The sequence below is a fragment of the Gastrolobium bilobum genome, unplaced genomic scaffold (genome assembly GCF_033153095.1).
Source record: "Gastrolobium bilobum isolate Gb01-03AN ecotype WA unplaced genomic scaffold, APGP_CSIRO_Gbil_v1 utg6195, whole genome shotgun sequence".
Classification (NCBI taxonomy): domain Eukaryota; kingdom Viridiplantae; phylum Streptophyta; class Magnoliopsida; order Fabales; family Fabaceae; genus Gastrolobium; species Gastrolobium bilobum.
The window spans coordinates 196,478-222,361 of NW_026898878.1; the positions used below are offsets into that span (position 1 = coordinate 196,478).

The 25,884-nt window shown below is 38.0% G+C and overlaps 1 protein-coding gene across 2 annotated transcripts; it reads left to right on the forward strand.

The window, feature by feature from the left end:
• The first annotated feature begins 222 nt into the window (after window positions 1-222).
• Window positions 223-24,242, forward strand: LOC133284969 (protein SPIRRIG). 2 transcript variants are annotated; one of them, XM_061482116.1, is made up of 20 exons: window positions 250-419; window positions 2,176-2,245; window positions 2,349-2,434; window positions 3,126-3,261; window positions 3,361-3,417; window positions 3,721-3,900; window positions 4,202-4,393; window positions 4,530-4,595; window positions 11,393-11,507; window positions 11,688-12,859; window positions 13,079-13,778; window positions 13,849-13,951; window positions 14,052-15,163; window positions 15,260-16,910; window positions 17,073-17,244; window positions 17,335-20,129; window positions 20,513-20,821; window positions 21,214-21,520; window positions 21,622-21,768; window positions 22,455-24,242. In XM_061482116.1, exons 1-20 carry the CDS (start codon window positions 250-252, stop codon window positions 23,631-23,633), a joined length of 10,719 nt encoding a protein of 3,572 aa, XP_061338100.1. In that variant the 3' UTR covers window positions 23,634-24,242. The 2 variants fall into 2 exon arrangements, with proteins under 2 accessions (XP_061338099.1, XP_061338100.1); XM_061482115.1 differs by having other exon boundaries at window positions 223-419; window positions 17,073-20,129.
• The last annotated feature ends 1,642 nt before the right edge of the window (window positions 24,243-25,884 follow it).

The window sequence follows — 25,884 nt, forward strand, 5'->3', positions numbered from 1 at the left end:
TCGCTATCTGGTAGATCTTGCTGCTCTTGACCTTTTTGCCATTTTTCATCGGCGCGGTTGAATGCATTTGCAGCTGTAATTGTAGATTATTATTATTATTATTTTTTTCGTGGTTTGGCTTGGATGATTTTCTTCCCTTTTCGGAGAGGGAAGGGAAATCGAGCGTTGTGGTAGGTAGGTGCTGGATCTGGTGAATGTTCATCGGATGAGAGAGGTGTTCATATGTTTCAAAAATCGAGAGGGAGAACGATGAAATGGGTTACATTGCTTAAGGACTTCAAAGAGAAGGTTGGCCTCACTCAATCGCCACCCTCTGCTGCTTCTGCTGCTCCTCCTCCTTCTGCTTCTCCTCCTTCGTCTTCTTCCCGCGATAACAATGCCTTCTCAGCTTCGCAAATCTTTGCTTCATCTCCTACCAGGTCCGAAATATTTACTCATACATAATTTTCTCCAGTTTATTTTTCGTGTTTCTTTTTTTGGTTCGTACAGCACTTAGTTCTGTGGTTACGTTTAAGCAATGAAAATTGTATTTGTTATTGTTCGGATTGGATGATTTGAGTATTGCATTGGCTTCGGTTTCCTTGTAAACAATGAAAAGAAAGAAGAGAGAAAAAGGTGGCCGTACTTTTTGTCTTTTCGAACATTTCATCAGTACACGGTGTTTTAGTATCAACTATATGAAAGGATGAATTAAATTTTGATTAACGCAAATGTAAGCTTGCGGGTAGTTGCAAGATCCTTTATTAGTTTCTATTTGCTGCTATTCCTTTTTGAGGTGATATTTGACTCAGTTGTCAATGCTAAGTTGTAAGGATTTTTCTAAGCTCAGTTTAGTTTATGAAGGGATTATGCTGGGCAGAGAAAGCTTGGTTCTTAAAACTCTGTGTGTGATACTCTTTAAACTTATCGTGCAGAATTTGCTGTGGATTTAGCTGTGGTAGTAGTATTTTAGTTGCGCATGAGATTGCCAACTTTTTTTAAACTATAAGTTTTAATTTGTCCACATGGTTACTTAAATTATTATCTTGTGCGGGAGGGTTCAATTTCTTGTCTGTTTGTTTTTTCCCCCACACTAGATAATACTATAATAGTAAAAATCGAGTTTCGCACTGGTCCAAATAATGGTTATTTGTCATTTATGGAAGCTAAACCATACTTATTAATCTCGGATAGCGGCGCGTAGCGGCTAACCCTCCAAACTGCTATAGCGGGTAGCGCTACAACGCTACTGTGCAAAGTGTCCCTAAGTGATACACTAAATTGTACTCCACAAATATAAAACTTAAAATATGAAAATGTGACATAAAAAACAAATTTGAAGGATTAAACTCAAACATAAATGATTTCAAACATTATAATTGAAATCATAAGCAAATTGAAGGAATTAAAGTCTCAAATAATGTAACACAACAAAATAAAGTGGCAAAATTAGTCAAAATTCGCACTACCACGTAAGTGAAATGTCAAAATCAAAGAACTTAAGGAACTAATCATAATTGAAATCATGAACATCTAAATCTTCCATCTTCACTTTCACTTGTATCTAAGTTGTAAATCTCTTCCTTCTACGACGAGAACACTTTTGCAGAAACTACTTTAGCGGCGCAATAGCGCCGCTACATCCGCTACACTTCACCTGACCGTCACGGCGCGGTCTGTGGCTGCCGGCCGCTGCACCGCTACGCAACTCTGCTATAGCGAGCTAAAGCGGGGCTATTCACAAGTATGAGCTAAACTGAATGATATGTCATTCTGCATCATGGGTAGCTCAATTAGGGTATCAGGCATTAAATTTTGGGCAGGTCAGCTTATCTGCTAATTCAGTTTTTTATCAGTTGGAAGATTTAAAATTAGCAAATGTTTTTAAGTAATGAAAACATACTGTTTCTTGATTTCCCGCATACATTCTTTAGTAGACATGTAAGCTGATGTATAATTTTATTGCTACATGGTTGCGTTAACAGATTTCAGAACATTTCTTGACTTGGTTAATTGTTTGGTTTATTTTAAAATACCGTATGTTGAAATCCTTTTATTCAATGTATCAAATTTCAAATTCTCGTATGTTCCCTAATTGGTGATAACTGATTCTCTTGGATTGTTTTTCTATTATGATGTGCTTTGGTTATTTTGTTAGATGTGATTATGACCTTTTCTAGCTTTATTTTAAATCAGGGACAAACATGAACTGGAATTGGACTTCAAGAGATTCTGGGAAGAGTTTCGGTCATCCAGCTCTGAGAAGGTTCTTGTTATTGCTTTGTTTCTTTGATGGTTTTATGCATATATGATCTGCAATGGTTGATTACGTTAAATGCAGTTGCTAATGCTTTCTCATTTCCCTGCAGGAAAAAGAAGCGGCCTTGAATTTAAGTATAGATGCCTTTTGTAGATTAGTGAAGCAGCATGCCAATGTAGCTCAATTAGTTACCATGTAAATAAACAATTTCTCCTTTGCTTTGTTGCATTGCTACATATACCTTAATTTATTTGTTACATTATTGTTGTGATTAGGGAGCAGGAGGAAATGTTTTGTCCCCAATATAGAATTATTGGTTTTAAAGAATGATAACCCTAAATATACATTAAACTGTCAGTTGGAAGCTGCAACATGCTTTTGTATGTATTTGCTTTGCTGCTTTATCGTGCAGTAATGCTACTTCTGCGCTTAACTGTTATGTTCTTAGTGCTTGGATATAAATGAGCATTGATGAAGGTGAAAATGGTAATATCTAATACTGTTGTAACTTGATTTATTATATGCAAAATTGTGGACTTAAAAATGGAAACTCTCTTAGTGATCAAATGAACTTTGAATCTATGGCTGCCTCACTTTGTGGCCAAAAGATTAAAAGCATTTTATAAAAATATGGATGATATTTTTGGTTGAAGGTGAAAAAATTGTCTTGTTCCTTCTTGAGTAGATTTATAGATACCATTATTATAAATAAAACTTGAGAGCTTGTTTCATGTCTTCCCATTTCCTTTATGAGGATTGTGAAAAGTATAAACTGCATCTTTCCTGCTTAAAGATATATGCTGTTATTAAAGATGCTAAAATATGTTATTCATCTTGCTGATTGGATTTTGTTAACTGACTTTCCGATAACGTTGATTGTGAACAGGTTAGTTGAAACACATATATTCTCTTTTGTTGTGGGAAGAGCCTTCGTAACAGATATAGAGAAATTAAAAATCAGCAGTAAAACAAGATCTTTGGATGTTTCTCAAGTTTTAAAGTTTTTTTCTGAAGTCACAAAGGTATGTCTTAGACATTCTTTCTTGGTATGACTGTCTTTTGCTGCTTATCTTTATTTGTTTTAAAAAAAAATTAATTTACAGTCATACCTTTCTGTGCAGGATGGCTTCAGTCCAGGGGCAAATTTATTAACTTCTGTGGAAATCCTTGTATCTGGGGTATGCTTCTTAAAAGGTTTTGGTGTCAAGTCACTATATTAGGAGCTATAGTATACATATTATTCAATTGGCAGAAAACATGTGGTTGGGTTTCCATCTGACATCTATTTTTTGTTTTGATGGAAACCTCAGTTTAATTAATATTGGTGATCTTGGTCTGTCATACTTTTACTCATTAACGTTTAAATGGATTATGTTTGTTGTTTTGTGTGGTAAAAACCCATTTTATTTGCATAATTGTATATTCCTTAATTTTTCTAATTGGCATTAAGCAGTAGTTTCTTTGTATATCTTTTTTTGCAGCCCATCGACAAGCAATCTCTACTTGACTCTGGGATATTTTGCTGTCTCATTAATGTTCTCAATGCCCTTCTCAATCCTGATGTAACCATTCAGCGGCCAAGTACTGTTATTGATCATGAAGAGCAGTTTGTATTGCAAAAAGATTATAATGGTGATGTTGGGCAAGACCGCCGGCTTGAGGTTTTTTTCTCTCCATGAAATATATACCATGTCTGGATGACACCCAATTTTGTTGAAATAATTTTTTTCTCTTGTTTATGACAACCTTAAGGTTGACAGGTCTTTGATAAATTGAATATATTAACTTCTAATTGGAGACTTTAATTCTGATTGTTCTTGTCACATAAGCTCTAAATTCCCTCAGTCCAAACCCTTTCCATAGAGCATAGAAAGTAAAAAACATGACTTGGTTTCAAGTAAATAATTTGGATAAGTTTGTGCGCTTGGTTAATTTGCATTTTAAATTATTTTGCTTATGCAGGTAGAGGGAAGTGTTGTGCATATTATGAAAGCACTAGCAAGCCATCCATCAGCAGCACAGAGTTTGATAGAAGATGATTCACTTCAGTTGCTTTTTCAAATGGTTGCCAAGGGATCTTTGATTGTTTTCTCACGTTATAAGGAAGGACTTATTCCGTTGCACAGTATACAGCTTCATAGACATGCTATGCAGGTAAAGTGAGGTACATTTGTTTGCAGTCAATTTGGTGGCGAAAATGTTATAAATATTCCTTACGTTGAATAGTTTGAGCTTATTTTGTGCTTCTGATGGTTGAATATTCACGTTGTTGCTGCTTATAAAACTCTAGATACTTGGTCTTCTTTTGGTCAACGACAATGGAAGCACAGCCAAATACATCCGCAAGCATCATCTGGTATGTTATCAACTTTCAAATCTTAATACTTTTTTATGTCAAGGAACTTGTATCGCAATGCTGATCTCATATTTTTTGTTCATATGTTATTATCATGTAGTTCTAATTTCATACTTTTTGTTTATATATTATAATCATGTAGTTTATGTTCAGCTTTACCACTTCACTAGCATATTCCATTGGTCAAGCGCATCAGTAGGCTAGTTTGAAATGATACTGATACGAAAGGAAACAGCAGAAACACAATTTTAACTGAATAACAATTCTGTATTGAAACTTTCTCTATAATTCAGATCTCCTTACATATTTCTCCATAGTACTGCTATGGCTCAGAGTTTCTAGAAATGAAAAATAACAGAAAAATGCAATAACTCAGGGACCTTCGAGATGCCCTGCGAATCTCCAGAATGTTCACACTTTCTAATGACCTCCAAGGTGCCTCTCTCACACCACTCCCACGCCTACTTAACTCCCCCACAATAACTAACTTGCAACGTGTGTGCCTTGTAACAGAATAGTTGACTCATCACTAACAGCTTTAGTGGATGCATCCCAGCGTTTCCTATTTTTATCTCTCACATACACCTTGCTCATTTGGGCTTTACGTAATTGGGCCTTATCAATACTCCCTCCCAAAATAAGCACCTTGTCCTCAAGGTGGAAGTTAGGGAATTGATTCTCAATGGCAATAAAATCCTCCCAAGAGTTTTTGAAATCGGGAAGGTGAGACCATTTAATGAGAATCTGAATTTGGCCTTTTGAACCACGACGCCAATCCAAAACAGTTTCAGGTGTAACCCGCAATTCCCAATCCTCGGACAAAAGTTCTGGCAGAGGCTGAACAGAATCCACAGTAGGCTGTGCTTTTTTAAGCAATGACACATGAAAAACAGGGTGAATTTTACACCCCGGAGGCAACGATAAACGATAAGTGTTGAGATATATAGTCCCACATTGGTTGTATGTGCAACTAATGTGGAGTTTATAAAGTCTTGGGCACTCCCACCCCTTGAGCTAGCTTTTGGGGTGGTGTATCCCAAGGTTCTTTACAATAAGCAACCTCACCAATTTTTTCCACAACCGGAAAAGGGCCATAGAAGCGGGGACTTAATTTCTCATTGACCCGAGAAGCCAAAGTCTTTAAACGATAAGGCTGAATCCTCAAATAAACCATATCCCCAACCATAAAACTAACATCACGTCTGTGTTGGTCAGCCTGGGTCTTCATGCGGTTTTGAGCTTTGATCAAATTCAACTTAAGCTCTTCTAGAATTGCTTCACGTTCAGCTAACAAGGTAGCCACAGAATCCACAGAAGGAAAATTGTTTCCCACTCTCAACAATTGAGGAGGATCTACACCATAAAGAGCCTTAAATGGTGTCATGCCGGTAGACTCCTTATGTGTGGTGTTATACCAAAATTCAGCCTAATGCAACCACTTAGGCCACTCCTTTGGCTTCGGGCTACAGAAACAGTGTAGGTAGGTTTCAAGTACCCTGTTAACAACCTCCGTCTGCCCATTCGATTGTGGATGATATGCCGTACTGTAATGCAGTTTGGTGCCTGAAAACTTAAAAATTTCAGACCAAAAGTTGCTCAAAAAGACCCTATCACAATCAGAAACCACCACCAAGGGAAACCCATGCAAACGAACAATCTCTTTCACAAAAATAGATGCAACATCCTTTGCTGAATCGGATGAGACAATGCCAAAAAATGAGCATATTTTGTAAGGCGGTCCACAACCACAAATATAGTGTCAACACCAAATGTCTTAGGTAAACCACCAATAAAATCCATAGAAACTTCAGACCATACCTGCACTGGAATAGGCAACGGTTGTAATAAACCTGCAGGAGATAAATTTTGCACCTTGCTCTGTTGACAAATCGAACATGCCATGACATAATCTTGTATAGTCTTTCGCATCCCCTCCCAATAAACTGCGCCAACAATGCGCTTATAAGTTCTGGAAAATCCGGAATGTCCCCCAAAATTAGAATCATGGAATTCGTGTAAGATTGAAGGGATAAACTTCGAAGTTCTGGACAACACCAATTTATCTTTGTAAAACAGCCTACCACCCAGCAGTTTGAACCCAACATGTGCTTCTGAGTTAAGTAACAGATCCTGCACAATTACCCGCAAATTAGGATCATTCTGAATCTCTGTTGCTACCTCCTCCAACTGTGGAAGCTGAACCAGTGATATCGCTGCACATTGCATATTGCGAGAAAGAGTGTCAGCTACAACATTTGCTTTTCCGGGTTGATATTGAATTTCAAAATCATACCCCAATAATTTGGACATCCATCGCTGTTGTTCCTCCCCTAACACCCTCTGTTCTAGCAAAAAACGGAGGCTCTTTTGGTCTGTTTTCACAATAAAATGTCTCCCCATTAAATAAGGACGCCATTTCTGTATAGCAAACACAATTGCCATCAATTCTTTTTCATAAACTAACTTTCCTTGTGCCCTTTTCGAAAATCCTTGACTGGATATAAGCCAATGGTTGATTATCCTGCATAAGAACAGCTCCAATACCCTTGCCCGAAGCATCAGTGACGACTTCGAAGGGCTTAGAGAAATCAGGTAAGGCTAAAACAGGAACACTACTCATTGCTGCCTTCAACAATTGAAAAGCCTCTTCTGCAGATGGACCCCATTGAAAATTGTCCTTTTTTAGTAAATCAGTAAGAGGCTGAGCTATTTTTCCATAGTCCCTCAGGAATTTACGATAATACCCGGTGAGACCAAGAAATCCACGCAATGCTTTCACCGTTTTAGGACTCGGCCAATCCAACATGGCCTGAATTTTAGCTAGATCTGCACTCACCCCTGTTGCAGTAATAAAGTGTCCCAGGTATTCAATTTTGTTCTGCCCAAACCTGCACTTTTTGTTATTAGCAAAAAGCCTATGCTGCCTTAAAACTTCAAAAACCCGTCTCAAATGTGCTAGGTGCTCGTCACGGCTGCTGCTGTATACCAAAATGTCATCAAAAAAATACCAAAACAAATTTTCTCAAAAAAGGTTTCAATACCTTATTCATTAAAGCTTGAAATGTGGAGGGAGCATTTGTAAGACCGAAAGGCATCACCAAATATTCGTAGTGGCCCTCGTGTGTACGAAATGCCGTTTTGGGAATGTCCCCTTCCTTCATTCGAATCTGGTTGAAACCATATTTAAGATCCAACTTACTAAACCACTTAGAACCACCAACTTCATCTAGTAACTCCTCTACTAGTGGTATGGGAAACTTGTCCGGTATGGTTAATTTGTTCAGAGCCCTATAATCCACACAAACTCTCCAACTTCCATATTTTCTTTTATTAAAATAGCAGGGCTTGAATATGGGCTAATGCTAGGTCTGATAAACCCATCACTCAACAGCTCAGTAACCAATTTTTCTATCTCATTCTTCTGATAGTAAGGATACCTGTACGGGTGGCTGTGTGGCACCTGGCTCCCTGGTTTAAGGTTGATAGCATGGTCCCAGATTCGCTGTGGAGGAAATTCCTTCGTTTCTGCTAACACATCAGCAAATTCTTTAATCAATTTCTCTAACTCCTCCCAAACGTGTTGCGCTGCTCCTTCAATCTCAGCCTTAGCCGTAGTCACCATCTCTCTTTCGACATAATAACCTTGGCCATCCATCAACAACGCCTTGGACATTGCTTTGAATGAAGAAATGGTTTTGGATAACCCAGAATCCCCCACCAGAAAAGCTTCCTTGCCTTGCTTGCCATATCGTAGCGTCATCTCCCGGAAATTAGCTTGAATTTCCCCCAATTCCTACAACCACTCTAAACCAAGCACAATATCTGCACCACCCAACTCAAATAAGTACAAATCCTGGATTATTTCTTGATTCTGAACCTCAATTTTCACCTGCCTGCATACCCCCTTACATTCAACCTTATGTCCGTCTCCAACTACAACCTTATACAACGGAGTTTGTTCTACAGACAAACCCAATTTTTGTGCCAACTCAGCCTTCACAAAGTTGCAAGAAGCCCCACAGTCGATTAATACCACCACCTTTTCTCCTTTTACTACTCCCCATACCTTCATGGAATGATTCGAAGTTAGACCCATCATACTATGCAAGGACAGCTGCATGGCAAGATCTTCGTCATTATGATCTTGTTCAATCACTGCCACAACTTCTGCTTCAACAACTTCTCTTCCATCCTCATCGTCTTCATCAATAACAAGAAGGTGCAGTTGCTTACCTGCGCATCTGTGTTCAAAGTTCCATTTCTCGTCACAATGGAAACACAACCCCTTTCGCCGTCGTTCTTGCATCTCAGCCTGCGAATATCGACGAAAATTACTCCCCTGACTTTCCTCCCTTCGATTTGTCACTGCACTCGTTTGGGCAGCTGTCGCGGTTCCCTGATTTAGGGTGTTCGATTTGGGCATTTCTGAATTGTTGAGCTTAACCATACCCGAAGTGTTATTTACACTAGAGGTAATCCGACCCGACCCAAAACGCTGAATTCCTCCACTTATCCTGTTGGGCCCGTAATTATTTTTAGGCCCAAAATAACCAACTTCTTATTCAGCCCAAGCACTGTTTCGTTGATCAATTTTTTGTGCAAGCTTCATCATCATTGACAAACGCAAACCAGGATTCATTAACACTTCTTCTCTGATACTCGACTTCAACCCACTCAACCAAGCTCCCTTCAGAATTTCTTCATCTGCGTACCTCATAGATCCCACCACCATCTCAAATTGGCAACGAAATTCAGCAACAATCCCTTTTTGTTTTAAAGAGTATAAAGGTCCATAAGGATTATCCAACATCTCTGACTGAAATCTGCCCAAAAGCTCTCGTCGGAACTGATCCCAAGAAACCGCTGTGTTTTCCAATTCCCACCAATGATACCAGGTGAGGGCTTACTTTCAAGGACCAACATCACTGCTGACACCTTCTCATCATCACTGATTTCATTCACCTGAAAAATCTTTCCACCTTACTCAACCACATATAAGCGTTTTCCCCTGAGAAAATGGGGATGTCCAACTTCCTGACCTTTGAATCACCGTAATTTGTTCCCCTATGGCTCCCATGAGAACCCTCAGAACCGTTCCTTCTCCTTTCTCCGTTTCCATGGTTTCGATCATTGCGGAATTCTTCAGATCTGAGCTGATTAATTCCAGCTCCCAGCTCCCTTAATTGACGGATAATTTCAGCTTGGTTAGTATCGCTAGCATCCATCCTACGCACTAGTTCTTCTTGAGCTTGCTCACTGCGTCTGAATCTTTCTTCCATTCCCTCCATGTTTCTCGTCCACACCATAACCCACTCCCAGACGGAGCTTTGATACCAAATTGATACGAAAGGAAACAGCAGAAACACAATTTTAACTGAATAACAATTCTGTATTGAGACTTTCTCTATAATTTAGATCTCCTTACATATTTCTCCATAGTACTGCTATGGCTCAGAGTTTCTAGAAATGAAAAATAACAGAAAAATGCAATAACTCAGGGACCTTCGAGATGCCCTGCGAATCTCCAGAATGTTCACACTTTCTAATGACCTCCAAGGTGCCTCTCTCACACCACTCCCACGCCTACTTAACTCCCCCACAATAACTAACTTGCAACGTGTGTGCCTTGTAACAGAATGGCTGACTCATCACTAACAGCTTTAGTGGATGCATCCCAGCGTTTCCTATTTTTATCTCTCACATACACCTTGCTCATTTGGGCTTTACGTAATTGGGCCTTATCAGATACATTTAGAAACTTATTTTCTTGCTTTCAGGCTTTTGTTCAAGGGGTGGTTTGGTGTAGTTCTAGGATTTAAATATTGTGACAAAGCGATCTTCTTTTGGTCACTTCTTGTCATCTTATGCAAAACAAGAGCAAACCTTATGCAAAATAAAGAGGAAACCAGTGTGAAATACTATCAAATGTACTCTCAACGAGAAATTACATCCCATTATGTCCCTTGTACTGTGCAATTGCATATATGTAATATATGTTCCATGTTTCATAAAAAAAAGTTGTTTTGTAATAGAAATGTATATCTGTTCTTTAATGGCAAATGTGTCATAAGGTCAATCAGGCTCTTCCTTTCAAAGCTTTAGGGAAGTACGTGGGAGAAAACGCTTATAAAGTTATAACATGAAGCAGGGGTGCTTACTATTTTGCTGGGGGGATAAACTGTAAACATATCCAAAATAATTGGATTAAAAATATTATAGGAACAGTCCATACTGTTCTTGAATGGTTGATTTGGTTCGCTTGATCAGTTTGGATATTCCACAAAAAAGAAAAAGAAAAAAAGAAAAGGCAATTGGCCTATTTACTTGTATAATATGTGAAATATTGAACTGACCAATTAAGAACTTGTACAAACATGTCTTTAGCAACCAACACTATATATTTAACATAGATATAGTAGTCATAATCACAAAGTCATAAAACATCAGTACTGAAATTTTCTTTTTTCTTAACCAAAGACAGTTCTGAAAGTTGTCGTTTTGTTCATGAAATTGTTGTAAACCAACTCACTGCTCTGCAGGCTCACTGCAGATATTCCTTATCTTAATAATTTTCTTTAAACAATCATGTCTTATTGTTTGAAAGTATCTCTTGTCAATGGAATGTGTTGGGTGATGCTCTGAGGTCCTTCTTATCAATCATGAAATTAGTGCATTCAGTTTTTAAGCATTATCATTGTTGTAGGAAATTGCACTGGTAATGATACACGATATTCATAGTATTCATTTTATGTATTTGAAATTAATCTCCTTATATGATGTATTTTTCCTCCATGCAGATAAAAGTTCTTTTATTGGCTGTGAAAGATTTTGATCCCAATTGTGGAGATTCTGCATATACCGTAGGCATTGTTGACTTGTTACTCAAATGTGTAGAATTGTCACATAGAGCTGGTAATTTTCAAATGCTTTATCAGAAGAGGAATGAATGAGGTTCCCATAAATGTAACAGTATCACTGTATAAAAGCTGGTTGAATATATTTCTTTTTGCATTGGGGACTGCTAGTTAATTTTGAAGGCTTTCTATCTTCCCCCAGGTTGTGTAGTTCTGATTTCCTTTGTTGATTTTGCAGAGGCTGGTAGTGTCAGACTACGGGAGGATATACACAATGCCCATGGATATCAATTCCTTGTTCAATTTTCCCTAACTCTGTCCAACATGACAAAAAGTCAGGGCTTTCAGTCTACTCATTCCGATACATTTGATGACCAAGATGTTGCTTCAGGTGGGTCCCAGAATAGTGGAGAACAAAATTCCAATGAACAAGAAAAGTCCTCCATTCAATATCTTTCCCCCACATTATCTAGGTTGCTTGATGTCCTAGTTAGTCTAGCTCAAACTGGGCCTAATGAGTCTCCACGTACTTACGGAGGAAAGGGTTCTAAATCTTCTCAGAACAAGGGTGGTGGTCATAATAGCAAAAGTCGTACCTTATCTTCTGATTGGCTTGGTGATGAATTATGGGAGAAGGACATTGATAAAATTAAGGACCTTGAAGCAGTCCAGATGTTGCAAGATATTCTCCTCAAAGCTAATAGCCACGAGTTGCAGGGTGAAGTATTAAATAGACTCTTTAAAATTTTTTCAGGTCACCTAGAGAACTATATGTTGTGTCAGCAATTACGAACTGTTCCACTTTTAATCCTAAATATGGCTGGTTTTCCTTCTCCTTTGCAAGAGATAATCTTGAAAATTCTTGAGTATGCTGTGACTGTTGTAAATTGTGTTCCTGAGCAAGAGTTACTTTCACTTTGCTGCTTATTACAGCAACCAATTACATCAGAATTGAAGCAGACAATACTTTCTTTCTTTGTAAAACTCTTGTCCTTTGACCAACAGTACAAGAAAGTTCTGCGAGAAGTTGGTGTTTTGGAAGTTATGTTAGATGATCTGAAGCAACACAGGATTTTGGGTCCAGATCAACTGAATGTTAACTCCAACCAGTTGGAGAGGAAAACTGGTGCAAGCAGCTTCAAGAAACATCTGGGCAATAAGGATGCTATTATTACTTCACCCAAGCTTATGGAATCTGGTTCTGGGAAGTTTCCTATTTTTGAAGCTGAAGCTACAATTCCTATTGCCTGGGACTGCTTGGTATCTTTATTGAAGAAAGCTGAGGCTAATCAAGCTTCATTCCGCTCAGGTAATGGTGTGACTGCCATACTGCCTTTTCTGGTGTCTGATGTACATCGTCCTGGGGTCCTTAGGATATTGTCATGTCTTATTATTGAAGATACCTCACAGGTATGTTTTCAATATCTCACAAATTTTCTGATTTTTAATTTCTGTCTGGGTTCCTGCATTAATTGACTTAAAATTAGTGTGCTATTAATCAGGAATGGATAATTCGTGAAATGAATGCTCTAAATGTCTTGGGATGCATTCTGACTATAAGATTACTCTTGTTGTTTTATTGCTCACTTGAAATCATCAAGATGATTATCTTATTTTAACTTTTACCAGGCTCATCCTGAAGAATTAGGTGTGTTGGTTGAAGTTTTGAAAAGTGAAATGGTGACCAGTGCTTTGGGATCCCAATACCGTCTTTCGCTTGATGCAAAATGTGACACCATGGGAGCACTGTGGCGGATCCTGGGAGTTAATAACTCTGCTCAGAAGGCTTTTGGTGAAGCCACTGGTTTTTCCCTTTTGCTTACGACGCTCCATGGGTTCCAAAGTGATGGTGGAGACTTGGACCAATCTTCATTGGATGTTTACATTAAGGTGTTTACGTATTTGTTGCGTGTTGTAACTGCTGGAGTGTCTGACAATGCTGTAAATAGAATGAAATTGCATGCTATTATATCATCACAAACTTTCTTTGATCTTCTGTGTGAGTCTGGCTTACTTTGTGTGGAGCATGAAAAACAAGTCATCCAGTTGATGTTGGAACTTGCCCTTGAAATAGTGATTCCGCCTTTCTTAGCATCGGAGGGTTCGACAAAATCGAATGCAATTGAGAATGAGTCTTCTCATAATCTTTTGTTGACTCCGTCAGGTCCAGTTATTCCTGATAAAGAGCGAGTTTACAATGCTGGTGCTGTTAGAATTCTTATTCGTTCGTTATTGCTGTTTACTCCTATGGTGCAGTTAGAAGTTTTAGACTTAATTGAAAAGCTGGCTCGTGCTGGCCCCTTTAATCAGGAAAGCCTCACCTCCGTAGGTATGTACTAAATTGTTTGCTTTTATTTGCTATTCTTGTATGCTCACTCGAATTTTTCTTGTATCTATAGGTTGTGTGGAGCTTTTACTGGAGACAATCCACCCTTTTATTCTGAGTTCATCTTCATTACTTTCTTACGCATTGAAGATTGTGGAAGTCCTTGGTTCTTACAGGTAGCATGCATATACTTATTGATGTTGTCTACAAGTTATTGCATCCATTTAATTTGCTCCTCTATTTATATTTGAATAACAATATATTTCTTTTGATTAGGCTATCGGTTTCTGAACTTCGTATGCTCATCAGATATGTTCTACAAATGAGGTTGAAAAATTCTGGTCATATAATTGTTGAAATGATGGAAAAATTAATTCTGATGGAAGATATGGCCTCAGAAAATAGTTCTTTAGCACCATTTGTAGAGATGGATATGAGCAAGATTGGGCACGCTGCCATTCAGGTTTCCTTGGGTGAAAGATCATGGCCTCCGGCTGCTGGTTATTCATTTGTTTGTTGGTTCCAGTTTCGAAATTTTTTAAAATCACAATCAAAAGACACTGACCCTTCCAAGTTTGTCCCTTCCAAGAAGCGGTCTGGCCCAAATGGATTGCATGAGCGAAATATCTTAAGAATTTTTTCTGTTGGTGCTACTAACAATGATAATGCAACCTATGCTGATCTTTATATCCAGGAGGATGGTGTTCTAACTCTTTCAACCAGCAACTCTTCCTTCTTATCATTTTCTGGTCTAGAACTTGAAGAAGGAAGATGGCATCACCTTGCAGTCGTTCACAGCAAACCAAATGCTCTTGCTGGGCTGTTTCAAGCTAGTGTTGCATATGTTTATCTAAATGGAAAGCTAAGATACACTGGGAAATTAGGATATTCACCATCCCCACCTGGTAAACCATTGCAGGTCACTATTGGGACGCCAGTTGGAAATGCTAAAGTTAGTGACTTGACGTGGAAACTACGCTCTTGCTATCTTTTTGAGGAAGTGCTTACGCCAGGCTGTATTTGTTTTATGTATATACTTGGTAGAGGGTATAGAGGGCTCTTCCAGGACACAGATCTTCTGCAATTTGTTCCTAACCAGGCCTGTGGTGGTGGTAGTATGGCCATTTTAGATTCTTTAGATGCTGATTTGACTTTGGCTGCTACTGGTCAGAGACTGGATGCCACCAGCAAGCAGGGAGATTTCAGGGCAGATGGGAGTGGAATTGTCTGGGATTTGGAGAGACTTGGAAACCTTTCTGTACAGCTTTCTGGAAAGAAACTTATTTTTGCATTTGATGGAACTTCTACAGAATTCATTCGATCATCAGGTAGTTTTTCAATGCTCAATCTGGTTGATCCTATGTCAGCTGCTGCTTCACCAATTGGAGGTGTGTGAATAAATCTAGAAAGTTACAGCTTTTGTTTCTTTTTCCTATTGGAGTTGTTTATTCAATCTTAGTTTTATTGTCATTTTGGGGTTGCAGGTATTCCACGTTTTGGACGTCTCTGTGGAGATATTTACATCTGTAAGCAAGGTGTGATTGGAGAGACTATCCGTCCTATAGGTGGGATGGAACTTGTCCTTGCTCTTGTTGAAGCTGCAGAAACTAGGGATATGCTGCATATGGCCCTTACTCTACTTGCTTGTGCTCTTCATCAAAATCCTCAAAATCTTAAGGATATGCAAACATATAGGGGCTACCATCTGCTTGCACTTTTTCTGCGTCTTAGAATGTCATTATTTGACATGCAATCTCTTGAGATCTTCTTTCAGATTGCTGCCTGTGAAGCTTCATTTTCTGAACCAAAAATGTTGGAAACTACTCGGACTACTTTGTCTCCTGCTGCATCTCTGCTGGAAACCAGTCTTGAGGATAATTTTTTGTCAAAATTTCATGATGAGAATTCTTCAATTGGATCTCATGGGGACATGGATGATTTTTCTGTACAAAAAGATTCATTTAGTCACATTTCAGAGCTGGAAAATACTGATATTGCTGCTGAAACTTCAAATTGCATTGTCTTGTCAAATGCAGACATGGTTGAACATGTCTTGTTGGATTGGACAGTGTGGGTAACTGCCCCAGTTTCAATCCAGATTGCATTGCTTGGATTTCTTGAAAATTTAGTGTCCATGCATTGGTACAGAAATCATAATCTTACAGTTTTGCGGCGAATGAACCTTGTTCAACATTTACTAGTGACTTTGCAAAGGGGTGATGTTGAAGTTCCTGTCCTAGAAAAATTGGTTGTATTGCTTGGGGTCATTTTGGAAGATGGGTTTTTATCTTCTGAGCTTGAAAATGTGGTTAGATTTGTAATTATGACATTTGATCCACCTGGGTTGGCTCCACAGCGTCCAATTATGAGAGAGTCAATGGGAAAACATGTAATTGTCAGAAATATGTTGCTAGAGATGCTCATTGATCTACAAGTCACTATAAAATCAGAAGAGTTGCTTGAGCAATGGCATAAAATTGTTTCTTCTAAGTTAATTACATATTTTCTTGATGAAGCAGTTCATCCCACAAGTATGAGATGGGTCATGACTCTACTTGGTGTGTGTGTTACTTCCTCTCCGACATTTGCACTTAAATTTCGCACTGGTGGAGGTTATCAGGGTTTAGTTCGGGTGCTCCCCAGTTTCTATGATTCCCCAGACATCTATTATATTTTATTCTGTTTGATATTTGGCAAGCCAGTTTATCCTAGGTTACCGGAGGTCCGCATGTTGGACTTTCATGCCCTTATGCCAAGCGACGGGAGTTATACAGAATTAAAGTTTGTAGAACTGTTGGATTCTGTGATTGCTATGGCAAAAACTACTTTTGATAGAGTAAGCATGCAGTCGATGCTTGCCCACCAAACTGGTAATCTTTCCCAGGTTGGTGCAAGCCTTGTGGCTGAGCTTGTAGAGGGAAATTCAGACATGGCTGGTGAGCTTCAGGGGGAAGCTTTGATGCACAAGACATATGCTGCTCGCCTTATGGGTGGAGAAGCATCAGCCCCTGCTGCTGCTACTTCAGTTCTTAGATTTATGGTCGATCTTGCTAAGATGTGTCCCCCTTTTACTGCTGTTTGCAGACGTGCAGAATTTCTTGAAAGTTGTATTGACCTATATTTTTCTTGTGTGAGGTTTGTTTTGAGATGATCTCTCTGTATCATTTTTCACAACTTCTCTTTGATTTCCTACTTTTAATCATAGGCTGACTACTCACATGACTTTTTTTGTGACACTTGATCATTGTCCAACTGAAATGGGTCCTTTCTATTGATCTAAACCTTTTGTGTTTACAGGGCTGCACATGCTGTTAAGATGGCTAAAGAACTCTCTTCCGTGACAGAAGAGAAAACCTTGAACGATTGTGATGATACTTGCAGTTCCCAAAATACATTTTCTAGCTTGCCTCTGGATCAGGAACAGTCTGTCAAAACCTCCATTAGTGTTGGAAGCTTTCCTCAAGGGCAGGTAAGTACAAGTTCTGATGATATGGCAGCACCAGTGAACTCTATTGCTGGTGAGAGATCACAGAATAATGTTACTGTATCTGAGCTGGAGTCAACTAAATCTGTTCGCGAAGATATGCAAACTATTCAGAGCTTGGATGGTGATAATGCTGATCAAGGCTCTGTCGCTTCCAGTGCACATGACTTCAGCTTTCATAGTATCAAAGGCAAGTTGCATATTCTCCCACCAACAGATTCCCAGAGTTCTGCATCTTTCACTGTGTTGGATTCTCCCGTTTTTTCAGAAAAATCCATTTCTAGAATTCCCCTTTCACCTTCTTCATCAGCAGTTGTTGCATTGACATCTTGGTTGGGAAGTGCAAACCATAATGAAGCAAAATCTCCCTTAACTGCTACTCCTTCTTTTGATTCTTCCATGTCTGCTGGGGAGTTTGATCCATCTTCAAACATGAAGTCTAGTTCTCATGGGCCATCTTCTGCAAATGCTTTCTTTGCTGTTACCTCAAAGCTACTTTTGGATATAAATGATTCTGGATATGGTGGTGGTCCGTGTTCTGCAGGAGCTACTGCTGTGTTAGATTTCATTGCAGAAGTCCTTTCTGATTTTGTGACTGAGCAGTTGAAAGCATCACAGCTCATAGAGAACATATTGGAAAGCGTTCCTCTATATGTTGATGGTGAATCTATGTTAGTTTTCCAGGGTCTGTGCCTTAGTAGATTTATAAACTTCCTTGAAAGGCGGTTGTTGCGTGATGATGAAGAAGATGAGAAAAAATTGGATAAGATTCGCTGGTCCTCAAATTTGGATGCTTTGTGCTGGATGATAGTGGATCGTGTATACATGGGTGCTATTCCTCAGCCTTCAGGGGTACTGAAAACTCTTGAGTTCTTGTTATCAATGTTGCAATTGGCAAACAAAGATGGTAGAATTGAAGAAGCTGCTCCTGGTGGAAAGAGGCTCTTATCAATTGCAAGAGGAAGTAAGCAACTTGAGGCTTATATTCATTCAATTCTTAAAAACACTAATAGAATGATATTATATTGCTTCCTTCCATCATTTTTAGTCAGTATAGGGGAAGATGATCTTCTTTCAAGGTTGGGTTTGCTCCCTGAACATAAAAAGAGGTTGTCCTCCACTTCCTCTGTAGATGATTCAGGAATTGACATACTCACAGTATTGCAATTATTGGTTGCTCATAGAAGAATTGTATTCTGTCCAAGCAATATTGATACAGATCTTAATTGCTGTCTATGTATGAATCTGATATCTCTTCTCTGTGATAAAAGACAAAATGTACAGAGTATTACCATTGATGTGTTCAAGTATCTCCTGGTACATAGGAGGGCTGCATTAGAAGACTTGCTTGTTTCTAAACCTAATCAAGGGCAGCAACTTGATGCACTTCATGGTGGTTTTGATAAATTGTTGACTAGAAGTTTACCAGAGTTTTTTGAGTGGTATCAGAATACTGAACAGATTGTGAATAAGGTATTGGAGCAGTGTGCTGGCATTATGTGGGTGCAGTATATTGCTGGATCGGCAAAGTTTCCAGGAGTAAGAATCAAAGGCATGGAAGGTCGTCGTAAGAGGGAAATGGGAAGAAAATCTCGAGAAGCTGCAAAATTGGATTTAAGACATTGGGAGCAGGTAAATGAGCGAAGATATGCATTGGATTTAGTCCGTGATGCAATGTCCACAGAGTTGAGAGTTGTTAGGCAAGATAAGTATGGATGGATTCTACATGCCGAGAGTGAGTGGCAATGCCATCTACAGCAACTTGTGCATGAACGAGGGATATTTGCACTCAGTAAGTCCTCTTTGACAGAGGAGCTAGAATGGCAGCTTTGTCCCATCGAAGGTCCGTATCGAATGCGGAAAAAACTTGAGTGCTGCAAACTTAAAATTGATACCATACAAAATGTTCTTGATGGGCAGTTTGAATTAGAGGAAACAGAGTTGTCCAAAGGAAAAATTGAAAATGGTCCTGATGAATCAGATTCAAAGCCTTATTTTCAACTTTTGGCTAATGATGGTAAACAGAATTGTCCTGATGGTGCGCTATTTGATGAACATTTCTTTAATAAGTTGGACAGTGTCAATGATACAGTTTCTGATAAGAATGAGTGGAATGATGAGAAGTCTAGTAGCATAAATGAAGCAAGCCTCCATTCTGCACTTGAGCTTGGTGCCAAGTCCAGCACAGTATCAGTCCCAATAGAAGAAAGCACAATTGGAAGATCTGATATGGGATCTCCAAGGCATTCTTCTTCCGTGAAAGTTGATGATGTTAAGATTGCGGATGACAAGTCTGATAAAGAACTAAACGATAATGGTGAATACTTAATCAGACCTTTTCTGGAACCATTTGAGAAGATACGATTTAAATATAACTGTGAACGGGTTGTAGGTCTGGACAAACATGATGGTATATTCCTGATAGGTGAATTCTGTTTGTATGTGATTGAAAACTTCTATATTGATGACTCTGGTTGCTTTTGTGAGAAGGAATGTGAAGATGAACTTTCAGTTATTGATCAGGCTTTGGGTGTCAAGAAAGATATTAATGGAAGTTTAGATTTTCAATCCAAATCAACTTTGTCATGGAGTACAACAGCTAAGTCATTGGTTGGGGGAAGGGCATGGGCCTATAGTGGTGGTGCATGGGGAAAGGAGAAAGTACATAGCAGTGGGAACTTACCTCATCCTTGGCGCATGTGGAAGCTTGATAGTGTTCATGAGATTTTGAAGCGTGATTACCAGCTTCGTCCAGTTGCTATTGAAATATTTAGCATGGATGGATGTAATGATCTCTTGGTTTTTCACAAAAAAGAGAGAGAGGAAGTTTTTAAAAATCTAGTTGCCTTAAATCTTCCTCGGAATAGCATGTAAGAGTTATTTTGATCGACTTTAATAATGTTTGGTACTGCATTTATGCAGTCATTTTTCTCTGCTGCTCATTTTTAATGCATCTAGCAATTGCTAGTAGCATAATGCCTTTGATGTTATTGCTAGTTTGTGACCTTAGCATTTATGGAGAAATATTGATGATGAGTTGTAGCATAAAAATTGTAAGGATGTAAAATGTATGCAATCACTTAAGTTCTGTTCTTCTTAAGATTGTCTAGTGTTGTGCCAAACAATTGATCGTCAATTTTATGTTTTCTAATTTAGTTCTCATATCAATTTCTTTTGTGTGTGTGTGTGTGTGTGTGTGTATGTTCTTTTTTTTTTTTTATGTCTTGAATTTAATTTGTCTGCGATGTATCAGGTTGGACACAACTATTTCAGGATCATCAAAACAAGAAAGCAACGAGGGTAGCCGTCTTTTCAAGATAATGGCAAAGTCCTTTTCAAAAAGATGGCAAAATGGAGAAATAAGCAATTTCCAGTACCTCATGCATCTTAACACCTTGGCAGGACGTGGATATAGTGATCTTACCCAATATCCAGTCTTCCCATGGGTCCTTGCAGATTATGAGAGTGAAAATCTTGATTTGTCCGATCCAAAATCTTTTCGCAGGCTTGATAAACCAATGGGCTGCCAGACTAGTGAAGGTGAAGATGAATTTAGAAAAAGGTTGGTCTCTGTGGATGCTGTCATGATTTTCTCTCATTTTGCAATTTTTCTTTTTAATTATATATGATGTATTGTTTGCAATCATTACCTGGGGATTATTTGCTAAATGATCTGCTGAGTTCCATGAATTATGCACGCAAATGTATATCCATTTCAGTTTCCAACAGAATTTAATAGATGGGGCTTATACTACAATTATTATATTCAGGAAGGAGACATAAGAACTATCTTTGTATTTGCAAGAAACTTATTTATACTACTGTACACTTATCCCAGTTAAGATGTTATAATATATGATGGGTAAACAGAGAATTATAATCATGGCACCTGATCTTGGAAGGTTGTTTCCCCTTCTTCTGATGTGTAACATTATCTTCATTATTCTTTATTAGATACGAGAGCTGGGATGATCCGGAGGTCCCAAAGTTTCATTATGGATCTCATTATTCTAGTGCTGGAATTGTTCTATTCTATCTTCTCCGCCTGCCCCCATTCAGTACAGAGAATCAAAAACTTCAAGGTGGCCAGTTTGACCATGCTGATCGTCTTTTCAATAGTGTAAGGGATACTTGGTTAAGTGCTGCGGGGAAAGGAAACACATCTGATGTGAAGGAACTGATTCCAGAGTTTTTCTACATGCCAGAGTTCTTGGAGAATCGATTCAATCTTGACTTGGGAGAGAAACAGTCTGGCGAGAAGGTTATCCTAGTGCCAATATATACTTGCTTTTTTAAAATCAACAAGATCCAAAACACAGGTGAATTGACTGGTAAGTATAATTATTATTGTGTTTCTTTCAGGTTGGAGATGTTATCCTACCTCTGTGGGCCAAAGGTAGTTCTAGAGAGTTCATCAGTAAGCATAGGGAAGCTCTTGAATCTGATTATGTCTCAGAAAATTTGCATCACTGGATTGACCTCATTTTTGGATATAAACAAAGAGGGAAGGTGGGTGTCATGTTTTGCTGTATAGATACTTGTTCCCCCATCTTTTTTGGCTGTTCTTTCAATTTCTGAATATCGTTATTACAATGTTAAAAGTTTTCATAAATTTTTATTGTTGTAGGTTTAACTCTTCAATCTAATGTCACTTACTGTAATCCTTTTCATGCATTTATTTATGTGGAAGGCTCTGATCTGGTTTGTCCTTGGACATGTCTATGATTGACTCCCATGGTGAAATATTGTCTTTATGCTTCATATTATTTTGATAAGTTGGGGAAAAGTAATGTTTTTATCTCTTGTACTGCCCAACCATTGTATAATTTTAAATTCTGATGTTTGCATCCATTGTATTGATTGTCGTACCGTGTAATATTAGCATCTTGAGCTGCATCTATGTATTGGCATGTAAAATTGTGCAATCCTTGCATTGAGACATGATTTTGACCAACATGGTTTTTTAGTGATCACTGATATTTTTTTACTCATTGATTAAATCCTTAGCAAAAACTTGAGGAAAATTCATCGAATGCTCCTTGACATAAATTGAAAAATGTGAAACTGACATTCTGGATGACTAGGTCCATAGATATGTTCTCAACCAATGTGCTAATTTCTCCTCCATTCTTTATTTCAGGAATATTTCTTCTCTGTTCTTAATATTTTTTTTTTTTGTTCTGGACAATGGACAGGCTGCTGAGGAATCAGTTAATGTGTTCTATCATTATACGTATGAAGGGAGTGTGGACATAGACTCTGTTACGGATCCTGCAATGAAAGCATCCATTTTAGCACAAATTAACCATTTTGGGCAGACACCAAAGCAACTCTTCCTCAAGCCCCACGTGAAAAGACGAACTGACAGGAAACTTCCTCCACATCCCCTTAAACATTCCATTCATCTTGCTCCACATGAGATTCGTAAAAGTTCTTCACCTATTACTCAAATTGTTACTCTCAATGATAAAATTCTCATAGCTGGAACTAACAATTTGCTTAAACCAAGAACATATACCAAATTTGTTGCTTGGGGTTTTCCTGATCGTAGCTTGAGATTTATGAGCTATGAGCAAGATAGACTTCTTTCAACACATGAAAACTTACATGGAGGTAATCAAATTCAGTGCACTGGTGTTAGCCATGATGGTAAGATTCTGGTTACTGGGGCTGATGATGGGCTAGTTAATGTTTGGAGAGTTAGTAAGTTTGGGCCCCGTGCCTTAAGGCGCTTGAAGTTAAAGAAGCCACTTTGCGCACACACTGCCAGAATCTCATGCCTTCAAGTTAGCCAGCCTTATATGCTTATTGTGAGTGGATCGGATGATTGCACAGTTATAATATGGGATCTCAGCTCCATGGTATTTGTACGGCAGCTCCCAGAATTCCCAGCACCAGTTTCAGCAATTTTTGTTAATGACTTGACTGGAGAGATTGTTACAGCAGCTGGTATTCTTCTGGTGGTTTGGAGTATCAATGGGGATTGCCTGGCAATGACCAACACATCACAACTGCCATCTGATTCTATTCTCTCGGTGACAAGCAGTACATTTTCTGATTGGCAGGACACAAAGTGGTATGCAACAGGTCATCAGAGTGGAGCTGTCAAGGTGTGGCAAATGGTTCACTGCTCTGACCCAGAAAGCTCCCTTGGCAAATCAGGTTCTGGTGGGTTGGAAGGGTTAAATCTTGGTGCAAAAGAACCAGAATACCGGTTGGTCCTCCGCAAGGTACTCAAGTTCCATAAGCATGCGGTTACTGCCATTCACCTTGCAACTGACCTGAAACAGTTATTGAGTGGGGATTCAGGCGGGCATTTACTTTCCTGGACACTACCTGAGGAAAGTCTGCGAGGTTCGTTAAATCAGGGGTGAAACTGGTAATGATGGTTAATTGAGCTGACTTCTGCTTCTGGCCAGCCTTATTGTTGAATCCTAACATTGGCTTCTGAGTGGATATCTACTGTTAAAAGATGGAGACATGTTCATAATTCGTGAAAATTGCAAAATGGTGCTGGCCGGATTGAAAAAGGGCAAACAAAGTTGTGAAAGTAAAGATGAGACCACACCGCATATAGAGGGCTAAGAAGATATAAGCGGGAAGAGTATTATGCGTTTCACTTGATGGGTGAAGCATCTGTGAAGGAAAGCTGGATGATAGGTGGAAATAGAGAAAACAAATGTTGTCCGCGGTCTTGTATTTTGGGTGGCTGGCGGAGAATATTTTGATTTGGCTATAAAAGTCCACTGTTTTTTCTTTGATGTAAATACGTGAAGCAGCTTGTAGTGTGTAATTAAGTTGTATAGTAAAAGGCGTGTCGTGAAATGGACTGAGATTGAGATGATAGGCCCGATCTGAGGTATGTGGGACTGCTGGTGAGATAGTGTAATCCTTTCTCGGAAATTCTTTTTCCAGTGACATTGGGGCATTTCTTTTAATGGGCCCCTGAAAGTAAAAAAGAAACTAAGAAGGTCATTTCCTGTCATTGCATTTTTTGTCTTGATATTCCTCTCATAGTCCCATGCATTTGCAGCCCGAATTAGGATAAATATGCTTGTAATTGTAATTTCTAGTGTTGCACACTTGATCATTTGCTGCTCTAATCTTCTTGCTACTAGGAGCATTCTTACTTCGAAAGCACAAATACGTATACGACATTTGAAGAAACGATAGTGATGCATGGATGAGATACAATTAAAATAATATGAACAAAAATAAATTTTAAAATAAAATAGACATTTAAATTTTGAGTTAGCTCATTATTGACATAATGAAATACTTATTTATTTAATCCTTGTTGTATTTTACATGTAAAGGCAATAAAATTTCAAAAATCATTGAAGAATATAGGGCGTAAGTCAGTGGCGGAGCCAGGATTTAATTTTAGCCGGGGTCAAAACATTTGACGTATCAAATTATCAAAATAATTTCATAATTACACAAATCTATTAGGAAAAAATTTACTTAAAATTTTCAAAGTAATAGGATCGATGTTATTTTAACAAATAGTAGTTATTTATTTAAAATTTAAAATATAATATAAAATAAAATTAGTAAAGAAAGTAAAAATTATATATACATATATGAAATTTTTATGTGATTTTTATGAACAATTTCATGTGATCTTTGACAACATTATTTCATGTGATGTTAATGAAAGCTTATTTCATGTGTTGTTAATGAAAATTGATTTCATGTGATCTTTGTGAATAAATTTTTTTATTTTTTATATTTTAATTTGATTTGGGTATACAAACTTTAGTTTGCAACTTGATAGGCCTTACAAGTTGTATTCGATTTTTTTAGTTTTTTTTATAATATGCCAGGCCATAAATCAAGTATTTAATAAGCTAATAGGTTAGTATAGGTTTCAAATATTTTACATAGGCTTAGGTTATTAAAGCCAAAGTTTGGCTTAATTTGGCCCATTTATACCCCTAACCGTGACATGTGAAGAACATCAACATAGAGGGACAACAAACTTCACAATTAAAAAGAAACATGGAACAATCAGCGACAAATGTCTAAAATCATTTAAATGATATTGGATCCACATAAATCATTTAAAGGAAATGCATTTGTCATGTTACATCACAAATGAATAGTTGTTATGTTAAGAAAAAAATAAGTTAAATTCATTGAATAATATGTCATCTCACTTTTTTAATAGGGTTCGTTTTTTCTGCAATTACTGCATATAAGTTATCTGCAGTAAGCCAATACGACGTCGTTTTGGGACGGAAATCATGGTGTTTTTGTAATTTTAATTTACTTTAGAGTTATAATAGTCTTTATATTTATAATTTTTGAAGATTTTAATAACAAAACGACGTCGTTTTGGGAATAAATGCAGATAACTTCTCTGCATTAACTGCGGAAACATTTTTCCCTTTTTAATATTATATAATTTGTCTTTTTCTTAACATGACAACTATTCATTTGTCATGCAACATGACAAATGCATTTCCCATCATTTAATTAGTGTTTAGATATTTTAAAAATTTTAAAAACACAAAAGAAGAAGAAGTTGTTAATGGATATGTATAAGAAATTTTCATACTCCATATATATACATATATCTTCATTGATTTTTCTCTTTAACAGTTTTCACTAATTAATAACCAA

Excerpts from the sequence above, each read along its gene's own strand:
- LOC133284969 (XM_061482115.1), top strand. The coding sequence starts at position 223 with ATGTTTCAAAAATCGAGAGGGAGAACGATGAAATGGGTTACATTGCTT. Across the intron at positions 21,521-21,621 it reads AGAAACAGTCTGGCGAGAAG|GTTGGAGATGTTATCCTACC; the intron begins GTTATCCTAGTG and ends TGTTTCTTTCAG. Across the intron at positions 21,769-22,454 it reads GATATAAACAAAGAGGGAAG|GCTGCTGAGGAATCAGTTAA; the intron begins GTGGGTGTCATG and ends GACAATGGACAG.